The 19,980-nt window shown below is 43.9% G+C and overlaps 2 protein-coding genes across 7 annotated transcripts in view; one reads left to right on the forward strand and one right to left on the reverse strand.

Annotated features, from left to right (window-relative positions):
• Window positions 1-19,980, forward strand: part of LOC143326805 (uncharacterized) — a 57,529-nt gene that overhangs the window by 122 nt on the left and 37,427 nt on the right. Inside the window, exons 2-4 of one of the 6 annotated variants that reach the window (XM_076740739.1) lie at window positions 93-162; window positions 274-379; window positions 525-623. In XM_076740739.1, the coding sequence (XP_076596854.1) occupies window positions 601-623 (23 nt within the window). In that variant the 5' untranslated portion in view covers window positions 93-162; window positions 274-379; window positions 525-600. Of the gene's footprint in view, window positions 1-92; window positions 163-273; window positions 380-524; window positions 624-1,052; window positions 1,137-7,726; window positions 7,862-13,456; window positions 13,683-14,247; window positions 14,271-19,980 lie in introns of those variants that run through there. The other 5 variants (XM_076740742.1, XM_076740741.1, XM_076740745.1 and 2 more) reach the window with 5 other exon arrangements.
• lgr6 (leucine-rich repeat containing G protein-coupled receptor 6) overlaps window positions 2,620-19,980 on the reverse strand; it is a 35,575-nt gene continuing 18,214 nt past the window's right edge. Inside the window, exons 3-18 of the mRNA XM_076740737.1 lie at window positions 17,267-17,338; window positions 15,340-15,411; window positions 11,936-12,151; window positions 11,689-11,760; window positions 9,548-9,616; window positions 8,937-9,008; window positions 8,708-8,779; window positions 8,235-8,303; window positions 7,722-7,793; window positions 7,336-7,401; window positions 7,143-7,214; window positions 6,697-6,768; window positions 6,101-6,226; window positions 5,116-5,270; window positions 4,351-4,431; window positions 2,620-4,210 (exon numbers count right to left, since the gene is read on the reverse strand). Of these exons, the coding sequence (XP_076596852.1) occupies window positions 2,955-4,210; window positions 4,351-4,431; window positions 5,116-5,270; window positions 6,101-6,226; window positions 6,697-6,768; window positions 7,143-7,214; window positions 7,336-7,401; window positions 7,722-7,793; window positions 8,235-8,303; window positions 8,708-8,779; window positions 8,937-9,008; window positions 9,548-9,616; window positions 11,689-11,760; window positions 11,936-12,151; window positions 15,340-15,411; window positions 17,267-17,338 (2,614 nt within the window). The 3' untranslated portion in view covers window positions 2,620-2,954. The remainder of the gene's footprint in view (window positions 4,211-4,350; window positions 4,432-5,115; window positions 5,271-6,100; window positions 6,227-6,696; window positions 6,769-7,142; window positions 7,215-7,335; window positions 7,402-7,721; window positions 7,794-8,234; window positions 8,304-8,707; window positions 8,780-8,936; window positions 9,009-9,547; window positions 9,617-11,688; window positions 11,761-11,935; window positions 12,152-15,339; window positions 15,412-17,266; window positions 17,339-19,980) is intronic.

The raw sequence follows: 19,980 nt of genomic DNA on the forward strand, positions 1-19,980 counted from the left end.
CTCAGCGTCAAGGCTTTCAAACTAAAATATACCGCACATGTATTATGTCAAGCTAAGTATCTGATCATGTCTTTCCTTCCTCTGGTCTACAGAGATAGTTGGCGGATCAGAGACTCCATATGAGGGTGGACTCTTCTCCTTAGAGATCAAGGTCCCAGAGAGGTACATTTTCTCAAAGATTTAATATTGATGGATGTGTTATCTCTTCCATTTCTACACTACAGATCACTTGCTGTAGTCTAGTAAGACCGACCTGCAGCTTTCCTCTCACAGGTATCCATTTGAGCCTCCCAAAATGCGGTTCTTGACCCCCATCTACCACCCAAACATTGACAATTCAGGACGGATCTGCCATGATGCTCTCAAACTCCCACCAAAGGTTGGAACCGATTGCAAACAAAATATAAAAGTGTTTCTGTTTTTCTCCATCATCTGTTTTTGTTTGTCTGTTGTCGTATAAACAACAGACAAGTAGCTCGATATTCGAGCTAGTTATTTTCTGCTGTTTTGTCCATTTTATTCAGGGTGCCTGGAAGCCATCCCTGAACATCTCCACTGTCCTCACCTCCATTCAGCTGCTCATGGCTGAGCCCAATCCAGATGACCCACTCATGGCTGATATCGTGAGTCAAACATAACCTTGCATTCATAAATACCATGCTATGGGTTAGAGCAGAATAGCTTTGATACCTAATCACACTGTGGTGGTTTTATCTCTTTTTTATATTCTAATATAAGTATAGATATGTGACAATAGAGCTTTTGCAAAAACCTTTATTGGACACTGGAATGGCAGAGAACTAAATAACTTTTTGCTTAAAATTTTTACCTGGAAAATAAGTGAATACTCTTTCCAGTATGCATGAGACAGAGATTTTGCTATATGCCAGGATGACCTGTTAAGATATCAGTCTACAACACCTTTACTTCTTGTGACAAAAGTACAGCCTCTGATAAAATTACACTCGGGAACATTTGAATTGTGTATTGTCATCATGGTGTACGTCCACCATATGCACTTGTAAAGAGACACTTACATTTTTCGACTGCAGTCGTCGGAGTTCAAGTACAACAAACAGCTGTTCGTTGAGAAAGCCAGGAAGTGGACACAAGAACATGCTGTTCAGAAGAATATGGTAAGGCACTCTGATCTACGATTGAAGCAGTTTTTCTCTTTAACCTTTGTAATGTCATTTCATACTAACTGTCTTGTGCAGACTGCATTATTGTTACTCTGACATGATTAATGTCACTTGCTCCACGACACTGTTTGTTATTGTATTTGTTATGCGTAGTAGTATATTTTACCCACAAGGTGGTGCTGTGCTCCCTCAATAGAGTATTGTTTATGAATTCAGTGATGCAGACTGTTAGATTTATACTCAAATGTGACCTCCACATTTCACACTTCTCAATGCTGCCGTTGTCAAAAATAGTTTCTATCTGTTTTTGTTCAGGGTATCACGCAGGGCAGCAAAGAAAATTCTCAAGATCAGAAAGATTTGTCCCGCAAAAGAGAGGCCTTTGCTGCACAGCAGGATGCAGAGGAGCCAGCAAAGAGAACCTGCATGTAGTTTCTGTTTCTCGTTAGATCCACATTTCTCTCTTCTCCAGAGCCACCTTGCTGTGTACACCTGTCTACAAGTAAAGAGCATGATTTTAAATTTCCATTCAGTGCTAATACCTACTTCCATTTACTTTGAATGTATTCCACTTCTAAATTCAGATTTATCTACATATTTATAGTGCATGTATAATTTTTATGTTGTGACATAAAAGTTTATTTTGAGCATTACTTGACCATTCAACTTATTTAATCTCTTGCAAACAATGACGTGTGTGGTGTGGAAGTGTTTCACTATAGCAGCATAAGCAGAGTGATTGATACAGAATGAAGATAATTTTATTCAGACATATGCTTACCAGTTGTATACAAAGTATGTACATCCTAAATAGGAAGATTTTTTTTTACAAACTAAGGATTTATTTCTCAATATATAAAATTATATATTTGCTGTTTATCATATAAAAAGGGAGACAAACATCATAAGGCTGTAGTGAGTCAATACCATGCTAGTTCAGAGGTAGTTACATTGTATGTACATATTGCTAGCCTACTCTAATGTCTGTAGAAAGATAGTTACATCCCATTCAGTCTGTGTATCTGCTTCCCTCTTGTGGGGCAGAGTTGCATATTAGTGACAAACTCATGTAAACCGTATGAAACTGAATGTGCGATCTGTTTCCTTTTGCATTTTACTGCCACGTAAAGAATATTTATCACGACTATTACACAGTTGCAAAGAAATATGTCAGATAATAACATTTCTGTGAATGAAAAAATGTTAGCTTACTCTGGTAAAATGTTCTGGTGTGTCTGATGATGACTCCCTTTCTTTGAAACAGACCTTAGCAATAGGATAGAACTTAAATTTTGAAGGAAAAAAAAATGATAACTCCACTTAAAATATAACCAAACCATCTGTAACCTCTAAGTTGCATGTCTTATCACATTTCGGTATGAACATTTACACTTAAAATTCTACTGGTTTTACCTAAATCCCCCCTGGCTAAACCATTGATTTGTCCGATGCTTAGCTTTTCCATGTAGTTAACAGCTTTTATTTGAGCTTTTTTTTTTTTTTTTTTTTTTGTCATGTAAGTCCATGACTGATGCAGTCCACTGGGTAGTGTCTGAAGTTGAAGTTGTCCTTTATTGTAACAGTCATGTTGTTTCCTTGAATAGTCTTTACTGTGAAGGGAACCTTTAGTTGCACTCAGAGGCACTTTGTTGTGTTCTCTCAGACTTCTCTAGAGTACTCTACAGTCTCTGTGTGGACTCAGTTAGAGGTGCTTGAGGATTGATAACCCAGAACTGGTTTTTCTGCTGCTGTATGATGATGGTCCTCGAGTGTCCATAGTGTCCCAGCTATTCAGACAGCTAGCTTGGAGGCTCATGGATGAGAGGTCAGAGAGGGAGTCATGGAAGAGTGATACAGAGAGCAAGTGTTATGAATCACATCTTGATCCAAGCTCTTCAGACATTCATCATCGTTCAGGCTCCCTAGTTCTGTCACCCTGTCTCTATCTCTGGCGGTGGGAGTGGGTATCTGGCATGGGATGAGAGGAACAGAGGATGTCGAGGAGCAGTGGGAAAACCTGACTGGATCCAGTCGGGGTTGGAGAGGGGGCACTCCGCTGTACAGGGCATCGGCATCAGCGAGTGACACCTGTGTCGACGAATCAGAGCAGGAGCTCTTCTCTGTCTCCACAGAGACCAGTGAGTCCAGGGTGCGGTCCCTGCGTAGTTGTGGACGTGCTTTGGGGTGAGGCCAGAAGAAAAACTGGGAGTGGTCTCGTGTGAAAAGGAGGAAGAGGAGGGGGTTGAGGCAAGCAGGCAGAGGCTGGAGAAGGAGGAGAACTGATTTTAGCACCTCCTCCCCCAGAGAGAGGAGACCAAGGAGGGAGCAAAGGGACAGGAAAGCTACTGGTACATAGAGGAGGCCATTGGTGAATATTAGCCAGGCAACATGTTTGATCATAGCGCAATCCCACAGGCCCTCACACTCTCCCCTCAGTAGCTCCCAGTAAAGGCGGATGTATGAACCTGTGACTATAAGCAAGCACAGGGTGTTCATCATAATGAGCGCCAAGGGAAAGCCCAAGGAGGATGGCAGCCGAGAGGATGGGGGCGGCAGAGGCGAGGGAAGGCAAAAAGGTGAGGACCCGTACTCCCCAACTCTTACCAGTGGGAGAGAAGCAAGGGTGAGCGAAAGAGTGAGGCAGAAAAGTGCACATGTACGAACACTCCCAAGGGATGGGGACTTCCCATAGGCACGAGCACAGGTCACACTTACACCACACTGCACAGCTGCTAGAGTTAGCAGCAGTACGCTAGCCTCAGACGCAAACACCCAGACCCATCCCGTCGCCTGACAACCAGGACCCCCCTCCCAGCGGGCACCGTGGTGACCAAACTCTCCCAGCGTTAGAGCGTCTACAAGGGCCAGGGTGCATGTACACACGCCCGTCAGCAGATTGGAAGCACCCATGCAGGCCACAGTGAAGCGGAGGGGTGACAAGTAGCCGGGAGAGCTGAAGAGGGACAGGAGCAGGAGAGAGTTCCCCAGAAGAGACACCAAGGAGATGGACCACAAGCCCACACGGACCAGCCAGCTGCCCAACAGAGAGTCACAGGGACGAAAAGGACCTGCGAACACACAAATCATCAGCTGTAGATAAACTGTAAATGGTGAACTCATGCCTCAGTCTCCTCAGACTGTAGTAGTGACAAAAAATCTGCAAGCCAGTTGATAACAGCTTTATCGTTCAAGGTGCAACTTCATTTACCTGGAGTGGGTGTGCACTGGACACTGGTCTGTAGTTTGGATTCCTCTATTTCTAGTTGGAACTCCTCCAAGTCAGGATCATCTGGAATAAAGCGTGGTCAGGGTGAAAAATCAGAGGTCCAACACCTTGGGGCCCATCTGTTCTATAAGCTTTGTGTGAGGATTTATCACAGCTTATTCTGCACGAGTATATGTTGCATCCACAGTATATTCACACTAGCTTGTGTGTGGCACTGGGCTACAGGAGGTTGGTGCAATAAGGTTGGTGATCTAAGATTCTTCTGCAGTGAAAGAAAATACTGTTTGCAGACGATAATTGGCACGTGTGAAATTTGATCATTAGCACTGTTTTTCTAACAATTAAAGGTGAATAAATTTTAATCAGTGATATGTCATGGTTTAATCATCTTTTGTTATCGTTACCCCTTGGTACACGCGGCACTTGTTTATTTTTATCTTTAATGGTGTAGGTTTAATGGTTTTAATTTCAACTTAATTTTGGTTTATTGGTGTTTATATTTTATGCCTGCCGCAGGAATGCGTCAAAGGGTCAACACACTCGTGCGTGTCAGCTGCCAGGTAGCTGTGGTTTCATCGAGGCTCTGACTTGTTTCAGTTGGGCTTGTGTCAGTTATTCGGCAATGAGCTCAGACATATGGGCCTCAGATTTCCATGCGTTGCTTTACCCTTCATCCCGGCTGTATACCATGTGTGTTATATATTTTATATATGCTACCACAGATATTGTAATTGCGTGCTTTCTTACAGTGTGTGTCAGCGTGGATCGGGTACATGGCTACAGTCCTCTTGTGTAGGTCCTCGTCAGTGTTGCTCTGCTCTGTGTCCCACTGGCTGGCTGGCTTGTAGCTATCACAGGAACCATACACACAGCACTGGTAGGCATAAGGCATCTCTATTACCCTGTAGCAAACAGATGAAAACAGATGCAAAAGCATTGACAATATACCAGGAAAAATAATGCACCAATAAATGGTCATTTCAGTGTGGTAATGTTTGACCATTACCAGCTTAGCCTTTAGATACAATATTGGATATTCACATTAGGATAGGATTCACATTACAATGGTATATTCACATTAACATTTCAAAGCAAACCTTAAGTGCTTATGAATCAAGCAAAATTACCCATCTCTTTATTCATCAAAAGCGAAAACGTAGGTGAAACTGTCAGTTTTCTGAAGTTTGAAGATCAGCTAACCTTGGTATGGATGGTTGTATGCAAACATTTACTGTACATGTACAATGCTTTTGAAATGGCTTTCTGCCAGGAGTTTTGTTTTGGACTACAGTTATGCCGACGTTGCCTCTTGATCACCTGCCATCTCCCACAGTGTGTCTTTGAAACTCACTCTCCAGTTTTTTTTACTGCACTGCACCTTTCCAGGCCTTCAGGCATCTTTTCAAGAATTAACTTGCTGCTGACAAATGCTTGCTCATTTTTTAGCTCAGTTCAGGGATAGCTTGCAGGGAAACAGTGTAATTAGTTGATTGTCAACCTTGGCTGCTTTTGGTAAATTGGTGATATAAATAGAAAATTGTGAGAGGAAGGATAATTGAAGGGAAGGGAAGTGGTGCATTGTTCCTTACAGCCACAGGATACACACCTGGGTAAGTTATTACCTGAAATCAGTGTTTGGCAAGAAACTAAGATGCAAAGTTCACAATGAGGACTGCGTGAAGAAAGAATAACAGAGTGTATGATGCTGTGTGTTTGAGTGTGTGTGTGTTACCTCATGCGGGGGAAGTGATCAGGACTGAAGGCCTCATATAATTCTGTGTTGCCTCTCAGCTTTAGATGGGTGAGACCCCCCAAACCTGCAACAGGTACTGAGCTGAGATGGTTCTCAGTCAGATCCCTGAGAAACATAGAGAAAGGCACAGAGGGGGGTGGGTGTCAAATCAGGCCAGGTTTTTAAAATGTGATTTCATTACAGATATTGCCGTGGGTCATCCTTGGTAACAAAAAGGCCTTGTCTCTTAGATATTTTAAACTGCTCAAACAAGGATCCCTATCAGATTCCCTGCAGATAACACTTCCTGTCAGATGTAGTATTTCTGCTTGTTTAACTGCTTGCAGCCAGTCTTCACACAAAGAAGCAGTTTGTATTGGCATGACCTGAAATGAGTCTCCCGGCCACACAGAGGGGTTTTTCAAACAATAAATGCATATCAGAGCTCTCTGTACACTCAGCCAAAGACAACACTTAACTTTAATTAAAGATTCACAAATTCAGAGTTCCTTCAAGGGGAGAAGAGTGACACTACAGAAAGACCAAATGAAAGGGAGAAGAGGCTCAGTGACAGTTGTGTATCTGTGCGTACTCACAGTTTGATCAAAGAGTGAAGCGAGGTGAAGGCATCTGGGTGGATCCACTCGATCACGTTCCAGCTGAGATCACTGACGGAGAAAAGAATCAAAGCGAAATTAAATGGGCCAAAAAGAATCGTGACGACACACAAAATGTTGCATCTCGATCACCACTAGGTGTCAGTAATAGGTCACGAGTCGGCCTAGTTTGATCTTGACCAATGCTTCCCAACCTTTTTGGTTTATGACCACTTGAAATGAAGGCTACGCATGACACCTCATCATACTATGAGTGATTTCTCCACACATTGTTTTATTTAGAAAAAAAAATATACAAAATTGTGTGCAGCAGAATTATGTTTTGTTTTTCCCATCCTGTTAATCATCTGATGAAACCTCAGATATGTCTTGACCCCCAAGGTTGGGAACCAGAAAATGAACATGTACAATGCCGGCTGACTTACAGTGCTCTGAGAGAGGCGAGCTGCTGGAACGTGTTTGACTCTATCCTCCTGATTTGGTTATGCTGTAGCCCTCTGTTGAAAAAAACACATACAGATATAGATTAATACAGTGTAAAATCTGCAGGAGAACAGATAAAAATATTGATTTTGATGCATATGTGCATGCAGTTGTGTCGGGCCTTGAACTACTCACATCTCCTGCAGTGCAGAGCAGTGGTAAAAGCTGGGCAGTTCCTCTATCTGATTGTAAGACAGCTCCCTACAACAATACACGAAGCACACACACAAAGCACACATAAACACAGTGACCAGCTGTGGATTTATAGCGTGGGAAATTATGGGGGTGACAGGATTATTTGGGTGAACAGTGCGCTCTGTTAGCAAGGCGATATAGCAGGACAATATTTTTTTTTTTTTTTTTTGGGGGGGGGGGGGGGGGGGTGATTGGATTTCATAGCACAGTGATTGTACAAATGATTGCTTGAGGCCACAACTCTCCACAGTTGGGTTTTGTGTATCAGTTTTTCTACCTCTCACTCTTTAACACGCCCCCCCCCCCCCATGTGTGTGTGTACTCACAGCACTCTGAGGCGAGGCAGCTGCTCACATAGATCCAGAGGGAGAGCTGAGAGACCGGCCCGAGTCAGCGTCCTATAAAGAAAAAGAGAATCCTCTGATCATTGTTGAAGTGCAAGCAAGCGAAAGGATCCCCCAGTTCTGTGAGTCTAACTCGGTCAGACAGGGAGCTGTGTAGGTTCGCCAAACCTGTCACTGGCTGGCATAACTAGCTCACACCTCCCTATCCCTTGTCTGAGTCTCCTGTTCTGTCCCTTTCTCTCCTTGAATCCTAAAACACACATATGCTCTCTTTTTGTTTCTCCTGGCTTTCTGTGTGTGCCTCCCTCCTGCTTATCCGTATCTCCCTCCATCCTTTTATCTCTTATGTCCTTGAACCCGTGGGATTGTATGTCTGTCCTCAGCCACTATGTCTTTTCGCATTCTTTGTTTTTGTACATGGGGATGCCCTGCTAGGTGACTTAATACTGTGTGTGTTTGTGTGTGTATGTGTGTGTGTGTGTATAAGACACTCACAAAATTTCCAGGCTGGTGGTTCCTTTCAGATCGGGAAACTCTTGGATCTGGGTTGCTCCGTTCAGGGAACTGCAGTCAAACAGGAAGAAAAGTGTCAGAAAACGCTCTCTTTCTTTCCCTCTCTCTCTCTCTCTCTCACACACACACACACACACACACACACACACACACACACATATGCGTGTGCACACAGACCTTGTCTAACAGCTCATTTCAGCCATCAAACTTTCCTCCAACATCAACACAGGCTGTTTTGGCCGTCTCACTAGACATCATAAGTCACACCATTCAACATGTTCTTACAACACACTCTCTCTTACCACATCAACACACGGCACAGCAATACGCTAACACAACATCATTCAGTAGGCCATTACACATGTCCACTCAACTCTCACTGCTGGGGACAGAAGATGATTTAAACAGTGTTTGGGCTAACTCACTGGAATGGTTTCTACTGACCACATACTTACAGTGTGTGCAACTTAGGTAAGAACTGGAAAGCGGATTTTCCCACAAACTGGATGGGGTTCTCATAGAAATGACTGCAAGAAAAGAAAGAGGAAAAAAAATATTTGGACATATTCTGATTAATTTGTTTGTGGGAATGAGTTGTGTTGTACACGATGTTGACAAGAAATAGCAATTACGTGTTTATCTAATACAGTATGTGACCAGTGTAGCATAAAGCATGAAGCTCACATGGTTTGGAGCTGAGGGTTTCCCACGAAGGCTCTCTCAGGGATGGCTTTGATATTGTTGTTATGGAAGCCCCTGCAAATATAAAAACGTACTGTTACTCAGGCAGTCTGTCAATATGTTTCTGATTTTGTGTGTGTGTGTGTGTGTGTGTGTGTGTGTGTGTGTGTGTGTGTGTGTGTGTGTGTGTTTGGAGGAGAGACAGAGTGTGCTTGTGAGCGAGAGGCAAGTCATATGTCCTCATGTTGCACCTGCCATTGCACAGCTGAAAAACATTTTTGGATAAATGAGATGTAAACACGCACACATACACTGTATCTGTGACACATATGCACGCTGCGGAACATCTGCTGAAGCTGAGGGAAAACAGTGTATGTGTGTGTGTGTGTGTGTGTGTGTGTGTGTGTGTGTGTGTGTGTGTGTGTGTGTGTGTGTGTGTGTGTTTGTGTGTACGTGCAGGCAAGCCGGTGCGTGGGTGTGTAGGCAGCACCTGCTTAGGGCGAGAGAGATTGTATCCGAGTGCCACATTAAAATCACTTAACGGGATTACTTGGGATAACGCAACCATGATAGTCATGTCGGGCAGGTGTGTTTCTCTCTGTGTGTGTACTCACAGTTCCTGAAGCTTGCTGAGTGTCCTGATGGCCACAGGGAACTCCTGCAGATCATTGTAGTTTAAATCCCTGACAGCGAGACAGTAAGATAAACAGTCATAATTATGTATATATATCTATACTGTATATATGTATATATTTAGCACCATCGACTATGACATGTGATATTCTGTGTGCAAGAAAGTGTGTCTTATTGCATATGTATACGTAGTCATTTCCTCTGCTCTGTCAGAGGCTGACAGCTGTAGAGTGTGAAGTCTGGTTGTGACCCTTGACCTTTGCTGCTCTGACCTGATTATTTGAGTCTGTCTCTGATTAGTTTCCCAGGAAACGCTGTATCAAAACACCGCTAATCACGCAGGTGGCAGGAACAGGGGTTTTATTGTATTTCTTGTCTGTACATGAGTATGCACTGTGGATTTGCTGGTGTACATGGGAAAAAGTGTGTAGAGTGCATGTTTGTATATACATGGTATGTCTTTTACCATATTAAGACATGTGCCGGGGTATGCGTGCATCTATGTGTGCTGTCTGTGATAATTCTTAGCCGTCCAGGTCAAAGGATATCTAGCAGTACTAAGTCATTGTCAACTGGATTTATTTTTATTCTTTTCAAGTATAAGACAACAAAAAAATGCCTTTGATGAAGTACTTCAAGATATATATGTGTGTTTTTCCCCGAGCAGCAGTGGATGTTGTGAAATGTTTGTCTGTCTGTCTGTGTCTGCTCTGTCTTGTTTGCATATGCTGTCACGTTTTCCAGCAGTCCCCTGGACGGCTCCTCGTAGTAATGATTTTATAATGCACACTAGGGGTTGGGGAGGGTGGTGGTGATGCAGATGGTCTCTCGTATTTCTCATAAGCGAGGCCGCTGTGAGAGATTAACCCCTCATACCAGCGCAATCCCCACGTCAATGACACCTGTCATCTTATCCCGCTGAATCATCTGTCTCTCCTCGCCGCTGACGGCCCAAACACTTTAACACACACTATTCTGGTCCAGAAAGCTCCATCCCTCTTTTTCTCATTCTCTAGTTTCCCTTCATCCCCTTAACCACGGCTCCTCTGACTTGCACCCTGTTCCCTCACGTTTCCCAGCATGGATAATGGCTTTCAAGTCGAGCGTTAAGCTTGTGGGTGCACAGGCAGAAGTGCTTGCTTATCTGCACACGCATGCATGTGCCCACACACATGCTCATAAAAAGGAACGCATAATTTTTTTTGCACCTCAACAGGTTGTTAAGTAGCATGCCAGAAATGGTGTTTTCATCAGACCACCATGAATTTTGCAGGAGACACCATTTCGCTCGCTTTCTTTCTCCACCTCCTTCCTAAGACTGTGTCAGTTTCCTGCGGTTTCCATATTGGTGTGTGGTTAGGATCTAGTTATCGACGCTACGGCACGTACGCTCAAACAACTCTCCTGTGGCCACGCTGAGCCATATAATATTTGACCTCAGCGCTGCTTAGCAATTACTTTTACGAAACACAGAGGGATCTGTTGATGTTACTTCAAGGTAATCAGAGAGGAACTTTTCATCCTCGCATTCCTGTCGCTCATTTGTTGGTTGCGGTTTTGAAAACGTTCAAGCACCTGCTGAAATTACCAGGATATTAATCATTATGACTGCATGATTTAGCGCTACACTTCATTATTCTTTGGCACATTCGGTGCATTTGATTTATAAAAACACATTGATTTCGCTTGTTCCAAGTATGCTTTCACACACAGAAAGAAATAAGGCTGCAGTCATGCACATGCTGTGAGTGAATGATGATGACTTTTACTATTGCCTGTCTATTGCTTTTTTGAGGTTATATTTCAGGGAGTGCTTCATATATCTTAGAGTTATTCTAAGGCAATGCGATTGTTGTAAACATCACCGTACTGAATGAATGTTGATACTTGTGGATACTTTGTCATCACAGGGGCTGCATCGGTGTTTGGGGGAAACAGAGGAGGTACTCATTTGGGCCTATGATATGAAATCACTTCAAGATGCGTGCTTGCGTGTGTGCGTGCATGCATGTGTGTGTGTGTGTGTGTGAATGAAATAGTGAAAATGTCTTCCATTCGATTTGTAGTAACTGCTGCCCAAAAAGCATGTGCGCCTGCATGTGATTGTGTGTGTGATACTCACAGTGTCTCCAGACTGTGTAAACCTTCAAAACATCTCGCGCCCATGCTCTGGATCTGGTTGTTATGGAGATGCCTGGAAAAAGGCCACAAATATTTTTCAACAAATCAGAAATTACCTCCTCAAAAACGTTTCCACACTGCAGTCATCACCGCCCTGTTCTAAGTCAACGGAACAAATAATTTCCCTGGTAAGCTGAGAAAGCCAGACTCAGGAGAGTTTTAAGTAAACAAATCAAGATGTCACTTACAGTACGACAAGGGCGGAGAGGTTGGTGAATGCATAATCTGGGATGTGTGTGATCTGGTTGAGGGCCAGGGTCATGGCCTGCAGGGATGGCAGAGAGTCCAGGGCCGTCACCGGGATCTCTGTTAGGGAGTTGTCGTCCAACCACAGGTGTCTTAGAGAGCGAACCCCTCTGAAGGCCCCAGCCGGAACCTCAGACAACAGGTTAGCATCAAGACGCCTGCAGGGTGAGATAATCACTAAGTCTAAGAACAGTATGTTTGCTTATGTGCATGTGTATCTGTGCTTGTGTGTGCATTAGAGGTTGTGTGTTGTGCCACTGAATCACTTTGGCTTACAGGAAGGTTATTATGAGAATTACACATCCTTAATTCTCCTTCTTTCATCTTTGCTGCAGCTTCTTAGAAGCTCCTCATTTATGATTTATTCCCATGCTAAATAAGCCATGTCAAACTTCACCAGCACAGACACGTATGAAATGTAAGATGAGAAAAACACAGACACAAACGTGTAGGAACAGTTGCGGCCAGTCTGTTTTATTCTACCTCACTTTATTTATGTTGTGTAAAGCCAACTTCCCTCAGTGTCTGGAAAAGGGGAAAAAGTGAAGGAGGGAGGAATATTTAAAGATGCGTCTTCAGCTGTTCCTCCCTCCTTGACTCTTTCCGTTGGAGTCCCGCTGTCGCCATCAGTCCCTGACGTTTCAACCACTGAGACACAAACGCTCCTTTCAGCTGATGAATTTATGACACCGGACACACACTCACACACATATATGTATATATATATATATATTTATACTCTCACACATGCACTTTCATCTCTTCAACCAAACAAATTTTTGTCCTCACTCTCCCTCTGTGTCCCTCACCCTACAGACAGTGAGTGTGGACAGTGACACACACACACCCCACGTAAATGCACACATGCATACACACTGTCCATTGTGATGAATGATCCCCTCAGGGCAGAGTTGACAAGTTGAGACCACTTCCTCCTGCTATTCTTCTTTCTTTGGCCCTTCACACTCGTTCATTAATCTCCTTTTCCTCCCTCCGGCCCCTCTCGCACTCACATTTTGTTTCGTACATCTTCATTGATGCAGTCCCAGCCGCTGCGAACCCCTTTCCGTCTCACTCCTTAACTCTTGTTCGTCTTTCAAACATCCTCCCTTATCAATCTTCCACTGCGGTTCTTTGATTCTCGCGCTACAACTCCTCCTCAGCCTCCTCACCCATCAGAGGCTTCGCCAAACAAACAGCATCATCAAAGTGAAATCTGAACTTGAACTCTGAACTCTGGGCTTTTCTCCCCAGGGAATTTTTCCATCAGCAGAGGCACTGTATACACTGGCAGATGCTCACACACAGGCAGGCAGGGAAACACCCTCCAGCGTACATGTTTATATACATGAATGTGCATACGTGCACACACAGCTTCAAGAAATTTTCATCTTGTCTACTTCCTGAGCTCACATTTTTTTGTTGTTGTTTTTTTGTCCCCCTCCCAGTGTTAAACCCCGTCCTTTTCCGTCCTGTGCCCTCCAACTGTGGACATTGTTTGTCCCTGACCTTAATCGCAGGATGAAAGCTGCGGAAGACCCTTCAACTTTCTGGTTGTTCTCTAGGGCAAAATAATTGCTCCTCTGGGTGGACCTGCCAGGTCTCCAGAAGGCCCAGACAGAACCAGGAATGTTCCACGGAAGCCAATAAAGCAGCAACTATTTCCTGTCCATCACATCAAAGTCTGAGGTACGATTACGGCAAAGAGAAATAGAGACAGAAAGAGAAAGTTCTCCTAAGTGATCCAGGAGATCTGTGGAACCTGCCTCCACTTGTTCAATTCTCCAGATGGCCAAAATCTTTATACAAGGGAGAACTTGGAGGAGCATGTTTCACTAGCATCGAGTCAAATCTCTAAAAACAGGGTTAAGCTGATTAACGTGAATTGTGGAACTCCTCAGTAGTGATTACACAGCTTAACCTGTGGGTTGGGACCCAAAACACGTCTGTCTGCTTCTGATGGCACCGAACTAAACAACAGCACTCGCGCTGTGTTGTAATTAGCCTTTTCAGAATGGTGAGACAAATTTCCTGACTCAGTCTCAGTTCTCTGCTGACAAAAGGATTCTTGTCCGAGATTAAGACGCGATTTATTTCAGATGAAAGCCTCCTTGATACATTTATACCAATTCAAAGCCTGTGTGTTGTCTGAGATGCTGTCTCTCTTTCTTTTTACCTGGCGTGTTTTATGTCAGTGAGAGGCGCCGACAAGCTTCACTCTCCAAAGCCTTTCCAGTAATCTTTCTCCGCTGGGCTTATCATTACTGTAATGACAAGGTGCGTCTCTATACACTGGCACTGTGTGTGTATTGTGTGTGTGTGTGTGTGTGTGTGTGTGTGTGTGTGTGTGTATGTGTGTGTGTGCGTGCATGCGTGTGTGTGTGCATGTGTTTTTTCATTACTTGAGACTATCTCTGTGTGAAGAAATTGAGAGACCACACACTCACACGCTTGTGTGCACACAAACACACACATACATAGACTAAAGACATAGACAGAGACATCATCGTGACAGAAAATTGTGAGGTTGAACATACACTCTCACAAGGACACCCTGAGCCATAGTGCTATACATGTGTGCACAGATGTGTGAGTGTGTGCACAGGCTTGGTGTTGAGGAAGAGCAGGACTGCTTAATACCAGACAGGGAAACGCTGTAGGTGGTAGAATAGTTACTTGTGCATGCCCCCCCACCCCCACAGTTCAAACCCCAGCAATGTGAGTGTGTGATGAAGGAAATGGCTTTACGGATATTTACAAAAAATTATTAATTTGGAAAGCAGAGGAGTATGTGTGCGGTACAAAGTTGGGAGAGAAGGCTAAGGTTGAGGAATTACAGATGAGGTGGTCCGCAAGCACCGGCCCAAACATTCACGCTGACACACACACACACACACACACACAAGTACACTGACCCCACAGATGAGACAATTATGCCACAAAACACTCTCATTAGCCAGGGGGATAGCAGTGTGGGTGGTGGGAGAAGAACGGAGGAGAGGAGCGGAGGAGGAAGAGAGGGGAATTGATGGAAAATGGGGTTGTTTCACAGCTCATTGGAGATGCTCTCCCTGGCCTGCAGTGTCTGCTGTTTCCCTCATGGCTTCCAGATGCTACCATGAACTACACTGACACAGTCAGGCTGTGACTCCCGACGTCAGGCAGTACAGCACTGAATGCAGAACTATTGGGATATGGTCTGTAATATGTCAGTGGTACTCTATACCTGCATTGCGGTTAGAGCTGAGATGTGTGGGTGGGTGGCCAGAGGATGAGGTAGAGCAGCATAATTAGTGTGTGTGTGTGTGTGTGCGCGTGCGTGTGTGTATATGAGGGAGAGACTCACAGGGACAGTAGGTTGGGTAGGTCCCATGGACCATCATCAGGAAGTCTCTCAAGTTGGTTGTTCTGTAGCATCCTGAAAGACATACCAGTTATTGCGTTGTAGGTGTAATAGGTCTGTACATGATGGAGTGTATATGGTGTGCGTGAGGGCACATCAAGCAGAACAAATAATTCCATCGTGAGCGAAATTTGACACAAGAAGGAAAGGGCCAGTGAAAGCTTGAGGAGAAACAGAGAATGAAGAAAAGAGAAAGAGAAGCTCCTTGGGTGGGCTGCTGATGTCATTCTCAGAAGAATGGAGCAAAAAGCGAGGAGGAAGTGGGCAGCAAACAATAGCCCTCTCTCTTTCCTCTCCCTCCTTTGCTTTCTCTGTCTTTCTCTCCCTCTTTCTTTAAAGTTTTTATCGTGACCAGTCGTCTGACAATATCAGGAGTATAGTCTTCAGTGTGACGCCTTTATCGTGGCATCATAGTACCACAGTATTCAGTCTTTGTGAGTGTAAGGCCTTGTGCTCGTAACAGTTAAACATCTGAGCTCACAATTATTCTAAGAGTTTTCTGTCTTTTTATTTGAGTGTGAAATAACCTTTATGCCAGCTGCAATGCTGTTTTTTTCACTTATTTGGCCACAAGTGATGATTATACTGTTGGCATAAGATGTCTCAAGATGCGTAGTTCGCTGTATTTATTTACATAACTCAGTGTGTCTCATGCTTTCGCACTCACGTATTTCACAATAGTCTCAAGTGTAAGATACAATGATTGCTTCAGTGTAGGAGAAATGCTGCTCAGGTTCGAGGGGATCAGGAGAATGTTTCCATTGGGATGATGATGCCATGATAAATACATCAAATTCAGCCTTTTCCTGTTTCAAAGAAATTCCCTACGGGGAGCTTCGCTGTACTCCACTCTGGGTTCATAACCTTCTATGTGTGTGTGTGTGTTTGTATCAGCAGGGACCTTGAGGTTACCCATTTGTGTTTAACACAGCCTGACTTTAACTAATATATAGAGGAAGGAAGCCAACAGCTCAGCTGCTCTGAGGTCAAAGAGACTGTCCAATGTTTGCTAGGGCGTTATAGTGAGAAGCGTGAATGCTTGCAGACTTCAGGATATGAATTCAGCGTACGTGTGTCCTTCTGCAGTAATGACATAATAGCCCAAGATTCATGGCTGGATCGCTCATTCTGTGTCGGTGAGTTTCACAACACAAGGTGAAAGAAGATCAACTTGTGTGCCTGGTAATCCCACAGATTCCCTCAAATTACAAACCGCAATTCTCCAGCTAAATTTATATTCTGTGGCAGCGCTTCTCAAACTCTTGTCAGCCAGGGTCCAAAAGGAATTGAGATGGTTGCCAAGGCTTATGAAAACCTCCTTAATACCCTTGTCTTGCACCCAATAGAAATATGGCCGCAACTCATTAGATGCGTCACAAGTCAGAAAGTACCATGGTTTTTATGGTTGCTTTGCACCTTTTTGTGATTTAATACTTGACGGCAGTGCTAACAGTTGGTGGCCATGGATCATAAGGCTATGCACACAGTCTGAGAAATGGGGTGTTAAGAGAACAGCTTCGAATGGCGTTTTTTAAGTGATTTTCTTCTGTCACTTGCTGTAATCTCGGTGGGTGGTGTGACTGGGAGGTCCCTGCATTACACCTGTGTGTATTTGTGTGTGTATGTGTGTGTGTGCATGCTTACAACTGAAACAGGGCTTGTTTGGGAATGAAGGAACTGCAAGCAGGGCAGGTCTCCCCCAGCCCATAAACTTTAACTACAGTTAATGATGCATGGCCTGTGTGTTTTATTCAAGGCAGGAGCACAACTCCATCCCTCCAGAATGCTGGAGTGGAACAACCCACCTGGGATGAGGACTGAACCACCCGAGTGTGATAGGGAAGGAGGGAGGGAGGAGGAGGTTACTTACAGAACTTTGAGGTTGTGGAGACCCTGGAGAGCGTGGCCTGGGATATACCTCAGCTGATTCCCTGAGATACGCCTAGGAGAGAAACACAGAGATCAAACGGGAGAAAGCGAAATATAAAAGTGAAAAATGAAATATAAGCACATGCGCTAAAAACTTTACAAGTCTCATAAGAGAAGTTTTGCCTTTTGCCTTATCCTACGTTTTTGGATTGAGCTGTGATATGCCTTCAGCCTTCAGTTCCTGCTTCGGGGTTACTCTTGGGGCAGTATGCAAATAACAATATTCTATTCCCTTCAATGTGGTTGCTATTGGCCCAAAGCACACCCTGAAACCTTAACCAATCCTGGGAGTCCTGATGAGTGAGTAAAGAGTGAATTGAATGAGACTGAGACTGGGTCAACAAGTGCAGCGTCAAAGTATACTTGCTTGTGCGCAAATTAGTGTGTTTATGTCTATGTGTATAATAAGGTGTATACCATGTATGTGCACACCAGCGCATGTGTGTGCAGTGTGAATGTGCATGTGCTATTTTCCATGACCTTGAGGTAAATTGGGCCCGTTCTGAGGGGCCTTGAGGACAGCGAGGGAGAGAAACCACACACATTCACTCAAGCAATCCAATCAGTTTGTTTATCAAACACAGCACCTAATGGTCATTTGTGAGTGTGTATAAGATGTCCAAATAAATAACATTCAGTCCAACAGAGTAACTCCCAAGGTCATGAGCTGGAAGCACAGTTTAAACACAGATTTGGTCTTCACAGCTCGAGACCACCCACTTTTATTAAACACACACAAGTTAAAAGTCACTCATTGGCATCCTCGCACCGTTGCTCTACAGGTGACATTTGCCTGACATTTCAGCCTTATGCTAAGCAGCCTGCCTCCCCCTGAGTTGTTCCATTGGTGCCAGGATATTGAAATATTGATAAAGAGCTCTGCCTGCCTTTCCAAGCCACTATCATCCAGATGGTAATGGCCAAGGGCTCCCGGCAAACTCCCTCTGACATCTGATACTCATGTCAACATGTCTCAGTCTTATTACTGTGCAGTGGCAAACCACACGACCCCACCCACGCCTGCCAAATCTCACACTCAGCCCAGTTTAGAACTCTTATAGGGCTCGTGTTTATCAAACACACACACCCACACGTATACACAGATGCATATGCCCGTCGGTATTTTGGAATACAAAATTGACTGATCATTATCCAGGCTATTGTGGTGCCATTTCGTCATGCCTCTCAAACCACAGTTAAAACTCATTCACATTTCCACTGCGCCACACAATGTCTGAATATAGAGAGGTGATCAGCGGTATACAGGTTTCTGTTATGCTCTGCAAATTCCACATTCTTATTTCAAGATAAAGGAGTTCAGTTGGCTCTTAGATATGATTTTCACTCATAAACCTGTATAAAGTCCATTTGTTGTCCCTTAGAGGATGATAGGCCTGCTACTTCAATACCATTTCAGTTTTTGCTATTGCACAAGCTGGTCACCGGGGACCATTTCAAGAGCTACTTTTCCAGGGGTAACTGTTTCAATAGGCCTTTCTGAGGTCCTGACACCAGTAAAGCAGATCTAAGCTTCTTTCTGCAAAGACCCCTAAGTGCCTTCTTTTGGTTCCTGTTCAAACACAATGATTAGTTACAGACGCTTTGGACGGAAAAAAGATATGGGTAGCACCAAAGAAAAATAAATGTCTTTTCACTGGGGGGATGATGAGGGCAGTAATTTAGAGTTTTAGAAAACAAACATTGTAGTTAAGGCCATGGTATGATGTCCATGTCCTACTGCCAACCAGCCTTTCTCTATTAGCTGCTCCATTGGAGCCAAAACAGCATTAGAGTGGAATCATGCTTTTTTTGCCGACTTCATTTGTCAAATGGATAATTACTTCGAAAGTGAAGATGGATATTGAAAAAGGAAAGAAATGTTCAGACATTCTTGATAGACATCAACAGAACACCGGCAGTTGCCATTGACCAAGTGTTTCCATGATATCAGTGTGTGTATTTATGTGTGTACGTGTGTGTAAATGATCGTACGTATGAGTGAATGTTCCGTACTTAGCCTGCTAGTTGTTCCACATCAATCTCATTCTAATGAAAGGCGCCTTGCTCTTGTCAAACCACGGCTCCAACTGTTTTTTCTGTTAATTTGATTTGGGGATGGTTAGAATTTTTCTTGGCCCCTGGATTGTGTAGATAAAAATTCCACCTCAGCATAATTCAGCTCTATTGAAGTGATTCATAGATAAAATAACAGAGCCCAGTGTAGTTCAAACGAGTAGGAGAGAAGTGGGATGGATGATAGCAAAGGTGAGACCACCCTGATATCAGAGCCGATCAGTGAGGGTTTTACTGAAGCATACCAACTGCTGATTATCCTATGTATCACCATGTTCTATTGCCTCAAAGAAATAAATAAAAAGACAGATTAAAGACCTAGACAGCATCATATTTCGGGATAATATCTCAGGTAGTGATAGGACGTCATAGTGGCAGCAGGACCAGGATGGTTGATTGGAGTGGATGATGAAAGAAGAAGGAGAGGATAAACAGGTCTTATCAGAGCGAGGGCAGTTTGTGTGGGGGTGTGTCTGTCAGTACATATGCATGTATGGCCTTTTTCACCCCTGGTCCATCAATAGAAATGTTATCCCTCCTTCTGTTCCAAGGTCCAGCCTGAGGGTCAACCACTTAACCCGG

Source organism: Chaetodon auriga, chromosome 10 (genome assembly GCF_051107435.1).
Source record: "Chaetodon auriga isolate fChaAug3 chromosome 10, fChaAug3.hap1, whole genome shotgun sequence".
NCBI lineage: Eukaryota > Metazoa > Chordata > Actinopteri > Chaetodontiformes > Chaetodontidae > Chaetodon > Chaetodon auriga.